Source organism: Centruroides sculpturatus, unplaced genomic scaffold (genome assembly GCF_000671375.1).
Source record: "Centruroides sculpturatus isolate CEXI.00-Female unplaced genomic scaffold, Cexi_2.0 scaffold2070, whole genome shotgun sequence".
NCBI lineage: Eukaryota > Metazoa > Arthropoda > Arachnida > Scorpiones > Buthidae > Centruroides > Centruroides sculpturatus.
In genome coordinates this window covers 4,043-17,181 of record NW_019386187.1, presented here as the reverse complement: position 1 = coordinate 17,181, position 13,139 = coordinate 4,043, and the positions used below count along the sequence as shown (strand labels likewise).

Sequence of the window (13,139 nt, the reverse complement as noted above, 5' to 3'; positions counted from 1 at the left end):
CTACAAGAGTTACAAGAAGTAATGAAAAGTGCTTATGGCATTTTTCATTACTTCTTGTAACTTCTTGTAGTTCTGTCAATTTTGTAAAGGTGATTACTTTAATTTAAACAATTAACTGTTTTCGCAACTGTGCAATGAGTTAAATGCGCCAAACAATGCTCTGCTATTTCACACTGAAGTGAGATGGAGGAAAAATTTTAAAACATGTTTTTATGCTTCATGATGAACTCAAAATGATTTTTAGTCAGAAAGCAAGACAGCAGTTCGAAGCACTTTTCAGCGATAAAAGTGAACTGCAGAAAATATCTTACTTGGTTGACATCATTGACATCTTTGCCATCTTGAATGAGTTAAATTTATCACTGCAAAGACCAAATGCAACATGCCTTGATTTGTCTGAAAAGATCAAATCATTTCAAATGAAACTTCAGCTTGGCAAAAAAAAATTGGATGAAAATAAAATTACATGTTATCTACCTTATCTGCTTTTTTTGAAGAGCATGACATTGAACCAGACAAAAGGATTATGATGATAATTTCTGTGAAAGAATGCTTGCATATGCTTGCAGACGAAATTTCATGGTACTTTTCAAATCTACCTGACACCCCATTTTCACTTGCAAGAAGCCTATTCACAGTCAAAGTTGAAGGTGTTTCTGAGACAGCACAAGAGGAGTTCATTGAACTATGTGCAGCAGCAAGAACTGATTTCTCTACAATGTCAATTACAAAATTCTGGATCAAGTGTTTGCAGTCATATCCTGTTCTGTCTGAGACAGTGTTGCACCTTCTTCTTCCATTTCAAACAACATATTTTTGTGAAACATTTTTTCCAGCTTGTTGTTTATCAAGTCTAAATACAGAAGTAGACTTGTTGTGGATGATGACCTTTATTGTGCTCTTGCAAAGACTACCCCAAGAATTTCTGATCTGGTAAGAAAGAAGCAATCTCAATTTTCACACTGACATTGGCTTTTTATGCATACTGTTGCAAAATGTAGCAATGTAGTTTACTGTTGTTATATTAACCTCACCTGTGTTATTCCCGATATATATCGGGGTCATGACCTTTGACCCGCTGGGTTAAACCCAATACATCTCATTACAGTATCGGTACATTTTTTATACTACATATCGCTATGCATCATAATTTGTATATTAAAATGAACTTTTGAAATATCATTTTTTTTGTTTTCATATTTTTTAATATATTTATTTTGTTTGTGCAAAATAAAAAAATAATTTTTAATGATACACTAGCCATGATTATTATTTAAAAAAAATTGTTTTTGTTAGTCTTAACATCAACAAAAATTCAATATGGCAGCCACATGCAACAGGGAAAAATTTCAACGTGGGATAGGTTAAGACTGTTACCCATGCTACACCATGCTTCGAGACAAAATTTCATTTATTTGTAATTAGAAATAAATATTTCACAATATATAATTACATATTGTTTTTGTGATTAATCACTATGCTTTATCAGATATTTACATCATGATTCATAACAGTAGCAAAATTAGTTATGAAGTAGCAACGAAAATAATTTTATGGTTGGGGGTCACCACAACATGAGGAACTGTATTAAAGGGTTGCGGCATTAGGAAGGTTGAGAACCACTGATCTACATTGATGTACTGTACAATATTAAACATAGTCAGTCCTTGATTTTATTTAAGAAATATTTATTTATTAGTCTAGTGGCCAAACTACCCAACTTACCAATTACAATTAATTTTGTACAGTTCATTCTTATTTTCTGTACATCATTTTGAGAGCAATGGCTGTTGTTTAGAAGTTAGAAATAGGATTTTTAGTGGTCACGGTTGTTGATTAGAGATTGTTTTATATGTTTGTTCAAAAAGAAATGTTCCTGAAATAGTTATTTGTGTATTTTTGTTTTTAATAGTAAATTTAAATATTAAATAAGTATTTATTTAAATATCCTTCTGCTTATATTCTATAGAATTTGTAGTATAATATAGTGACATACTTGATAATAAATAGATAAATTCAACACAAAAATGAAAAATTTTTGTATATAGCAAGTCTGCAGTCAAATTTGCAATGACATTAAAGCTATAAGTATGACATTGCATACAAAACCCATGTCATGTATTTCCATTTTGTGGTAGATGGCATTACTGCTTGCTCACAAATGTTCCAGTTTTGGACTATTTTTGAAGATTTTGCCGATTGCATAATCTTCTGTGAAATCCAGCTCACACAGTCTCTGGATCTCACTTCCTGGATTTTGGGACTTGGGAACATTTCTGGTAAACACCAGGAGAAACTGCAGCATCATACATAAAACTTCACTTTCATTAAAACCTTACATAAACCTTTTCCACTGCACTGTAACTTTTTGGACATACTGTATGTAAATAAGGATTATATTGTGATACCAAACAGAGATAAATACTATGTAAAATCATCTAACACAGTACAGACTCACAAGACTGTATATTGTTTGAAAAACTTAAATATTTTACTTTAACAAACAATATTACCATTTTATAAAAGCAAAATTGGTAATGTATTATATAAATGGTAATGTTATGGTAAAGTGTTAAGATAGGAAAAAAAATGTACTTTAAGTTTCTTATGAATAGTTAGTCCTTTTTTTTACATTTAAATAATGTACAGTAATTAGAATAAATAATTTTATTTTTTTAAAGAGCTGTATTAGTAAAGAAAGAAGATGGTTCTGTTGTCAAGTTGAGTCCCACAAATCACATACAAAGAGAAGCAATTGCAAAGAAGTTATTGACGCCATCACATTTCAACAAAAAATCACAGGGAAATAAAATCGTCTATCGTCATCTTCAGAGTGGTGATATCCTATTATTGAATCGACAGCCAACTTTGCACAAACCTAGTATTATGGGTCACAGGGTATGTACCATAACTGATAAAATTGCTCATTAATATATATGTATATATAAATAACCAAGCTGAACTTTATAACAATTGAATATCTTTCTAGACATACATTTGTTTTACATTAGCATACCTTTAATAGTTATCATGATGTTATGACTTGAATATTTCTTTAACATTACTCAAATTATAACAATAATTTTTAATCAAATTGTTAATGCAAAAGTAATGAATTATTTTCTATATATATTTATTTATTTATTTTACTCTAAGGTACGAGTTTTACCAGGTGAAAAGACACTGAGACTCCATTATGCCAATTGCAAGTGTTACAATGCTGATTTTGATGGCGATGAGATGAATGTCCATTTTCCTCAGAGTGAATTAGCCCGTTCTGAAGCATATAATATTGCTAGTGTCAATTATCAATATTTGGTACCGAAAGATGGCACTCCGCTGAGTGGTCTGATTCAGGATCACGTTGTATCCGGTTCTCTGCTTAGCATGAGGGGTACATTTTTTACCAGGTAAATAGGAAGTGTATAAAAACAAATATGTTGCTTATTATGCTCATAATTTATAGTTCTGTAATATAATTATTGTCATATATATTAATATTCAGTAGTTGATTTAGAAACTACATCTGAACAAAATGAATTCTAGAATAATTATAATAATAATTCCAGAATATTTGTATTGAATAGCATATGAAAGAGACCAAACATTTATGATAATAAGGTAGGAACACAGGAAATGTTTTCTGCTCAGAAGCATTTGCCATTTTACTGTTCCCGTTTTCTGAACAGAGATACATTAGCTAATTAGACAACTGAACAAAATACAAAACATTTATCAAGAAATGTTATGTCCATTTTTCCATTATATTGTTTGAATAATGTGACATTGTGATGATGATTAAAATGATTGCTCTGAACGATTTTTGTTGCATATAAACAAACAAACATCACGAAACCTGATACATTTGTAAAGCCAAACAACAACTGGATTACATTGAGCTACTTTTCTGTGATTATATTTTACATAGTTAAATGTAGGCGTGAATGTAATTCATTGTAATAATTAACTACTAAATAANTTTGTTGCTGGGGGATATATATATACAAAATTTCAATTTGATAAATGTACCAGGTATATTGAGCATATCTCTAACCCATATATTGTGTTGTTGATTGAGATAAAATTGCAATCCGCGTGTAAAGAAAATGCTATAAATTATTCTATGATGACACATTGATAGCTTGCATTATCACTATGCCTTTGAACTTTTTTCTGAGGAATTGTTTTGTTAAAGAACATTACGTACAGTATGCCTTCAGATATTTGGATGACATCCAATATAGATTGCAAATTCCATATCCCCTGTCATACCAAGTATACATTACGTGGCATGCATGCCAATTGAAACGGAATCTTTACATGTGCAACAAATAGATTAATAGTTATTTAAAATATAAAAATATTTATAAGGTTTCAAAAAACCCTAAGTTAAAACATTTTATTACAATCGTTTTATCTTCAACTAGGTACATATACCTTTGTATGCAATAGTATATTTATATAAAAAATTGAGATTATATTACGGTATATATTATATATAAGTAATAAGTAAGCTATTCAAACATAATTATATTAATTTCAAATTTATATCTTTTGAAATTATTCCTAACCTATATAGCCTAAAGATAAATTAGTATATAATAAGATTACGTGTAATTTATTATATAAAATTAATTTAATAATGCTTATAATTTAATATAAATAATACTAATTAGTATTATTTCAATTAAATTTGGTAAAGACGAGAATTATTTATAAACTAAAAATTACTTCAGGAACAAATTCTATTAAAAAATTTAAATGATCTGTCAACATTATATTTAGTTATTTTAAATATTTACTTACATAAAATCTAGAGTGTCGTTGATTATTCTTTCTGCTGGAGATTTCCAGGTAAACATAACATATTTTTCGATAATATTAGTTAAAAGAGAACTGTTAGATTCATCACAAGGCACTGATGTGTTTAAGTTAACTGTGAATATACCAGAGGGCAAACTAGTTACGAAAACTTGCGAACTTTCTTCAAAATTTGGAATTTCAATTTTCACTGAAAATAAATATATAATTTGTTAGAATTCATACGAACCAATTATCATAAAAATCATATAATATAATAAAACAAGAGAAACAGATTTACATAAAAATTTCATGTTGAAAGAACCAAAAAACTTTTAAATTATTTCAACAGCTGATTTAAACTATTCTCGTATAAATATAATAAGTAATTCTTCACAATAAAATAAGAACGATTAAAATTCTTACTTGATTCCAATCAAAGGATCTTTGGAATTTTAAGTGGCTTCACATGATAAGATATAATTAATAATGACTACATTAACTTTCTATCTTGAAAATTGTAGTTTAATATCAATGTAGCGTATGATCTGTTAGAAAATTGCATAATGGAGACGTTAATTATTCCGTAATCTGACATGGGGTCATAAAGATAGTGATGTTATGATCAGTGTAGCATCTCATCGCATGAATTTGAAAGCCGATAGCCCTAATCAAATGCATTTGTTATACAATGTCTCTTTTGTTAATTTGTTGATTAGTGTAATTTATAATCTGATCCTATCGAATGTCCAGAAATTTAGAAATTAAACATTGAAAATTATCAATAATCCATTACATGTAGCTGAACATAGGCATTATATAATTACAATTGTCTCGTCTATCAGGAATAAATTTTCTTTTAATGCAAAAGTGAATTAATATAATAAAAAGTAATTTTATAATTTTTAAGTTTGTAACAGACTAATGAAAGATTTATCCAAAAGTTGCCATATTTAAGTTTGTCCCTGGTGCCAAATGCTCTAGCCACGTATATAGATACAGGGATAGTTTCTTTTTGGGAGCAAGTGCAAAGTTCGCCTTTCCTCATTCAGAAGGATTGCCTCTTCTGTGCCTAACAAGTGCAAGAATTGCTTCTTTCTTTCCTGCTCTGCCTCAATTCTATTAGAATATGACAAAGTCATGTAACATCCTAGTTATATAATTGTGTCATATCCAAATCATTTATTAAAATTAATAGCCAGAATAATTTTACAAGTTGTTAATTTAATTTTTACTCACTTTATATTAAAAAGATGTTTATTTAACAAAATGATATAAAATTATTAAAATTTTTATAGAGAAGATTATCAAGAATTAGTGTTTGGTGCGCTGACTTTTATACAACGTCCTCTAAAACTTCTTCCACCTTGTATCATCAAACCCAAAGCACTTTGGTCAGGCAAACAGGTATGTTGAAATAGAATTAATAAAGTTCTTATAATCATTTATTTAACTTACAGAACTAATATTTTTAATTTAAAATTTTAGATAATCTCTACAGTTATCATTAATATTATTCCATTGGGAAAACCACCACCTACAATTGAAGGATCAGCAAAAATAGCAGCTAAAGTAAATATAATTTTTAGTTTTTATGTTATTGCTCTCTATTTTAAAATAAATATACAGTGGAACCTCTGTATACGACCTTAATCCGTTCCCGATGTTTGGACTTATACCGAATTGGACGTATACCAAACCATCCTTTCCCATAAGAAGTAATGTAAAAATGATTAATCCGTTCTCGTGTAAAAAAATGGCTGGCTTTAAACACCTCGCTTTCCTGGCTAGTTTCTGCTTGATTTTTCGTGAGATCAGCGTGTACCTTTTTAGCTTTCTCGCAAATAATTGCTTCTGATACGCTGTCTCCAGCACATTGCTTTTCAGTTATCCAAAGCAAAAGCAATTTCTCGATCTAATGTCTTCGATCTCTGTTTAGAAACTGGTTTAACCCCTTTCGCAACGTTAGCAGATTTAATAATGTATTTATTTTTCACGATTGTTGATATCGTCATTCTTGGAATATGGTATGCAGCAGTTAAAATCTCAAACACGCGTGCCGCCTTCGTATTTCTCAACAATCTCTTTCATCAGTTCCATTGTAATTCTAGTCATTTTTTTAGTTTACTGTCGCTTTTCATTTGCCTTTTTGCGATTCGTAATTAATAAAAATAATAAAATTTTACTTACGAATTAAAATCAGAAGAAATTTAACAAAGTTATAAACCATTGCATTGCAAATGTCTAGTCTGGTCTAGTACACCGATAGTGCTACTTGTTCATTGATGGCGTGTATAATTGAATTATGTCGTATACCGAACAAAAGTCGTATACCGAGCAAAATTTGTTTCGTCCAAACAGGACGTATTCCGAATTGGACATATTCTAAAGCAGATGTATACCGAGGTACCACTGTATTTGATATTTATTTAAATGAGACTTGCTTAAATTTTTAAAAAAATATCATTGTATAAATAGGACTAAATATACAAATAGAATTAATGTTCTCAGGATTGATTTCCTAAGAATTGAAGGTACTAATCCTTAACGTGTCAAGTTAATGTTTTTCTTTTTTAATTTGATAATGTAATTGATACAATTGTATAAAATAAATTTAATATTTCATTTAGAGTTAATGCATTTATTTCAAATTGAAGCATAAATATTTAATTAAAATAATAAACAAATACAAAATTATGCTTCTTAAAGCATATACTGGAAACATTATTAACAAAATTATATAGGTAAAGACTGGTTCATACTTTGTGAAAGAGGGAAAGAAATGAAAGAATTAGAGCAGAATTATTTTTAATGAATCATAATTTATCATTTATATATTTTAACTTAAACATATCTGAATAGGTGTTGTCTTTATATAAACACACATTTAAAACACTGAATTATTGAAAATTCTGGATCATTTTTCTTAATTTCTTTTATAAGGTTGTAATAGTTTTCATTCTCTCTTCTTGAATTAATCATATAAAACTTAATTTTACAACTTGAGTTTTATTTTTGCTATACTTTCAAAGCTTTATTTTAAACTACAAGTATTGAAAGCACATGCATGACTCTCTTCCATTCTTTTGAAGTATGAATGCTTTTGGGAAGAGAATAATAGAAAAGAGACATTCTCTTCTCTTTTCCATACTTTTACATAAAATATTTGCATTTGAGTTGATTAAATTGTTTTTTAGCCTTTTTTATCTTGTGGACAATAAGAGGGTCTTTTAATCGTACTCATCATGGATTCAGTCAGGTAAACAATGGGAGCAGCTGGGTGGTGAAGGACAAGGTCTGACCTATCCAGGATAAACTGCCCACAAAAATTGCTGGTGTTTCTTGCTCAGATTTTATCTTAAGTTTTCTAGGGTGTTGGATGCTGACACCTTTACCGCCTTGACAGTGCTGCTGTCAATTAAATTGATTCATAAAATTTTTCTATTATTGTATTACTGTTTATTTCACAAATAGCAATAAAAACAATTTCCTTTAATTAGTTTTATATTATAATCTTAGCTAACTGCCAGTCTTGGTTAATAATAATTACACGTATGGACTATGTTCTGATATCCATTTATATGAAAAGAAGAAGAGATAGAACTCAAATATTATGAAAAATTTAAAATCTTGCATGTATTGCAGCACAGAAATCTTTCAGAGCTTTTAAAAATTATCCTATTATGCAAATTTACAACAAATACTATCTTACTGTATTCAAAACTTAAAGATTTTTCGTAACTGAGTAACACTAACACACAAAACACCACAAAAACCCTTCATAACTGCAGTACAAAGTTTACAATATAACTTTGAAAGTATTCTGACAAATATATCGTTTCAAATTTAGAACATTAATTGATCCAAAGAAGATATACTTGCAATTGAAAACTTTTGTCAGAATACTTTCAAAAGTTATAGTAAATTTTGTACTGGTGTTACAAGGTTCTTTCTGGTGTTTTGTATCTTACTGTATTTGTTTATACAAAAGAAATATAGTTAAATTATTACACTGGTAATTTAAAATTATAATTAAGCATTGTATCTTTTATTATATGCTGAAATATAAATGAGATTTCATAGTTTTTAATCAGTTAACTAACTTAAAAATTTTTTTTTTTAGAATTGGCAGAACAAGACAAATCAGAGATATAGTATACCGTTAATAGAAAGTATGTCCGAAAGTACAGTGATCATTCGATCTGGCGAATTACTCTGTGGCGTATTAGACAAAGCCCATTACGGACCAACACCATACGGTTTGGTACACTGTTGTTACGAAGTAAATATCCAAATTATGTGATTTGGAATGAATGTTAAGTTTAATTCGTAGATGTACACATATAAGATAAATTTTCTTTTCTTTTAGTTATACGGTGGTCAAACTTCAACATTACTTCTAACATCTTTAGCAAGATTATTCACTCATTACCTTCAAATTCATATTGGATTTACTTTAGGGATAGAAGATATTACCGTGACTTCGAAGGTTAGAAATTAATTTTATGTATTTTCTGTTCTCGTCTTATGTTGATTATGCAAAAACTGTGTTTTATGATATATTAAACAATAATTTGTTAACAGTAATCTGAGAATATATAAATTACAAAATTTAACGGAATATTATGTTTGTTATAATGTTTATGAATTGCATTAAAAAATTGTTTGCAACAGTAAGCAATGGAAAAAATTTTCTTACAGGCAAACAAGAAGAGATGGAAAATTATGAAATCGGCTAAAAAAGTGGGCGACAAGACCATTGCGGAGGCTCTTGACGTCACCGACTATACAAATAAATCAGAAATTATAAGTAAATATCAGGATGCGCATCTTAGCAAAAATGATCTCGGGAGAAAGCAAATCGATGCCGCAATGAAGACGGAAACCGATACATTTAATAATGAGATTAATAAGTAATTTCCAGATTTATTTTTAAATATGTTTTTTAGAAGATTTATCTTTAGCATACTAAAAAAACACTTTACATTAAATAAATAAATGAAGTATATATGTAAAGTTATTTTTAATTATAATAATTTTTTTTTTTTAGAATCTGTATTCCCGACGGTTTATGGAAGAAATTTCCACAAAATAATCTTCAGTTGATGATTCAGTCAGGAGCCAAGGGTTCTTCTGTGAGTTTTTTCTTCTATAATTTTAAATTCATTAAATTGAATGTGGAATATAAACACCAAGAATGGTGCCTTGCACTTCAGATTTAATTTGTTCCAAGAGGCCATTCAAACTCCAAATTAATTTTCCCATTAGAAATAATGGAAAAGGAATTAATCCATTTTCAGACCCTAAACAATACCCATTTTAATAAACTGATGATAATAATACTATATAATAAAATGAAAATTGCATTTATTGGTCACACACCATTGTAGTATCTTAAACATGTTTTTCAGATCTGTTGTGCATGCATCACTTTTGTGCTTTACAATAAGTTCCTTTTTCTCATCTATCATCAATATTACTACTATTATTCTTATAGCTATTAATCTTTCTCTTATACTCTTCATTGCTTTCATACATTTCTCAAATGCCGTAGTAAGTAAAGGTTATATTGGTAGAGGTAAAAATGATTCAGGTTTCCACTGACCGGAACTTGTTTTCCGGAGGGGGGTCAGTTAGCTTGAGTCATCCTGAACAAGTTGAGAAAGGCCAACCAAGACAGACTTGAAGGAAAGCTACTGACCCAGCTCCATATTAGACGGCCAACAAATCTCAGAAGTTGGATAAAAGGCAACTTGACCGATCGAAAGAGAAAAAAAAAAGCAAGGCTTAAGACTATGTTGTTGTGTTGTTGGTGGCCATCCAGAAGTATTGCTGTATATACTGTAATTAGTTGTAAAATAAATATACTTGATATGGGATAAATGAGTCGTAGGGTGTACTTTCTGATGGACCACAAATCCGGAAATTGGTCAGCACAATCCGAAATTTACTATTGGATTGAACAGAAAGTTTTTATGTATTTTTAACAGCTGTTGTTACTTAACATAGATGTGTTATTTAATTATAACAGTTGTGAAATTTAACACATTATTGCTAATGTGAGATTTTATTCTTTGAAGCTTATTTTAAACTTTTTACTTCCCATTTTATTTGAATAAAATCAAGTAAAAATGTCTTTGGAGAAAATGCTCCTAAACTTCAGTTGTGTCAAATGTCATCTAAAAGTTCTGTTCAGGAAATTTCAAACAAAAGGATTTTTATCCTTTCGTTTGAAATTTCGTTTGAAATGTGAGTGCTGTTCAAATGCCATCGACAAAGAAAAATTACAGGAAGAAATTGTTAAAAATGATAAATAACGTACAAGATAGACAAATATGGGAAAAATAAAGCAAAAAAGTACTAAAAGCATATGAGCCTAATGTAAGAATGAGAGACAACTTGGGCTCACAACAGATCGCATTTACAATTTGAGTGCATGTTTTCACTGCATGCAGTTTGCTCTGAAGCAAATTTTTTTCTCAAACTTAGTGTTTGAAGTTAGTCATTGGAAGTATCGAGTGCTACTGTATGTTTTCTTAACATTTTTGGCTTCAAAACTAATGACTAGGATAATAGGATATATAACTAGAATTATAGCTTTAAGTATAAGATTTTTCTTTTTTCTTTTGAAACAAAGTAAATATTACAGTAAAGTTAGGGTTTAACAGGAAATATTCTTTTGAATATTTCCTGTAATATTTTTTATTGTTTGAAACAGATTTAAAATAACATAATTCTGTATTTTATTTTGTTTTTTAGTCTTTTTCTAATGATTCAAATTATTTTAAATTTTCAGGTGAATGCTATGCAAATATCTTGTCTGTTGGGACAGATTGAATTAGAAGGAAAAAGGGTTCCTTTAATGATTAGCGGCAAATCATTACCATCTTTCTTGCCTTACGATACCACTCCGAGAGCCGGCGGTTTTGTGGATGGAAGATTTTTGACCGGAATAAGACCCCAAGAATATTTCTTTCACTGCATGGCTGGACGTGAAGTAAGAATAATTTTATGATACATTGATTTAGAAGAGTGTTTCTCTTTGGGATCTTAAGCAAAATGCAAATTTCAATGCCTTTATTAGAGATTAAATCATAATTTTTTGGTTAAAGATATTGTCACCATTAAAGAATTTATTTCTTAGCTACCATAGTTTAGAAAACTTTGGTAGTATTTATTTATATTGTGATTCTTAATCTATATAATATACATTTGCAGCAAGAATTATTTATAATAATTAGTTTGTAATGAAATGTTGCTGAATTTTTCTATGCTATTTATATATTAGACATTTTTGTTATGATTTAAATTTTATCCTGTTCATGTCCTTTAATCCTGTCGAGTCCACTTTAATTTCTTTAATTTGGTATTAATTCTAGTAAGATTTGATTCATATTCATTACACAAACAATTTGTTAAAAAATAAATTTCCAATTGGTCTTTGTGAGATGAGAACATTATCAGCAGATTCTATCTGTAAAGAGAAACAAATTAACTATTTTCACTTGCTTAGTTGACATTTTTTAACAAAAATAAATTTTATTTTTTAAAATTTGTATTAATAAGTAAAATTTAAAAATTGCTTTGTGTAATGAATATGAATCAAATTTGATTAATTTGCTAAAAACTAAAAGCTACAAACAAGTTATAATCACACAAATCAAATTATTTTTAAAATTATGGATGCATTGTATACTGTTCATATGAATATGAATGTTAATGAAGATCCAAAGGTGTACTCTTCAACCCAAAACATATGATGGCCAGATGGCCAAGTTAGTTAAGGCGTTGGCCCACCACTCCAGGGAATCCGGACGAGTGACACCCTGGGAATTTTTTATGAGCAGTCAGTCCTAGATATGTTGGGTCCCGTTCCTCACTGGCCAGCCACCCCCATTATGTGCCTAGTTGAACCATAAAGCCCTGGTCACACTATGCGATTTCTAGACGCGCAGGCGACTGCAACTGCAACAAGCGCGAGTCGCACGCGGCTTCTCGTGGTCACACATTGTTCGTTGACGTTGCAACTCGGAAACACGTGATCCTATAATAAACCAATAAAATTACAATAGCTTGTTTTTGACTACTTTCGTGAGTTTGCCGATATTTTACGTTCTACTTCAGAGTATTTACGGAATTTTAGCCACTTTTCTTATTAAAATAGCAAGCAGTTCCTTTTCTGGAATTAATAAAAGAAAAAAGGCGATTATTTTAATAGAGCTGGCGAAAATACATGAAAAGATAAAATCTTCGATAAAACGAAGAATTAAAATCCCACAGGTATTCGTGAGCCTGAATAAGCTCGATCAATCTCGATTCTGTAAAAGTATTAATCCTCT

The 13,139-nt window shown here is 29.5% G+C and overlaps 1 protein-coding gene across 1 annotated transcript in view; it reads left to right on the top strand.

The window, feature by feature from the left end:
- The window catches only part of LOC111613988 (DNA-directed RNA polymerase I subunit RPA1-like), a 41,116-nt gene that overhangs the window by 26,105 nt on the left and 1,872 nt on the right, over positions 1-13,139 (top strand). The window contains exons 11-19 of the mRNA XM_023355346.1: positions 2,861-2,898; positions 3,157-3,410; positions 6,099-6,207; positions 6,289-6,372; positions 8,924-9,082; positions 9,170-9,289; positions 9,502-9,713; positions 9,851-9,935; positions 11,597-11,797. Of these exons, the coding sequence (XP_023211114.1) occupies positions 2,861-2,898; positions 3,157-3,410; positions 6,099-6,207; positions 6,289-6,372; positions 8,924-9,082; positions 9,170-9,289; positions 9,502-9,713; positions 9,851-9,935; positions 11,597-11,797 (1,262 nt within the window). The remainder of the gene's footprint in view (positions 1-2,860; positions 2,899-3,156; positions 3,411-6,098; positions 6,208-6,288; positions 6,373-8,923; positions 9,083-9,169; positions 9,290-9,501; positions 9,714-9,850; positions 9,936-11,596; positions 11,798-13,139) is intronic.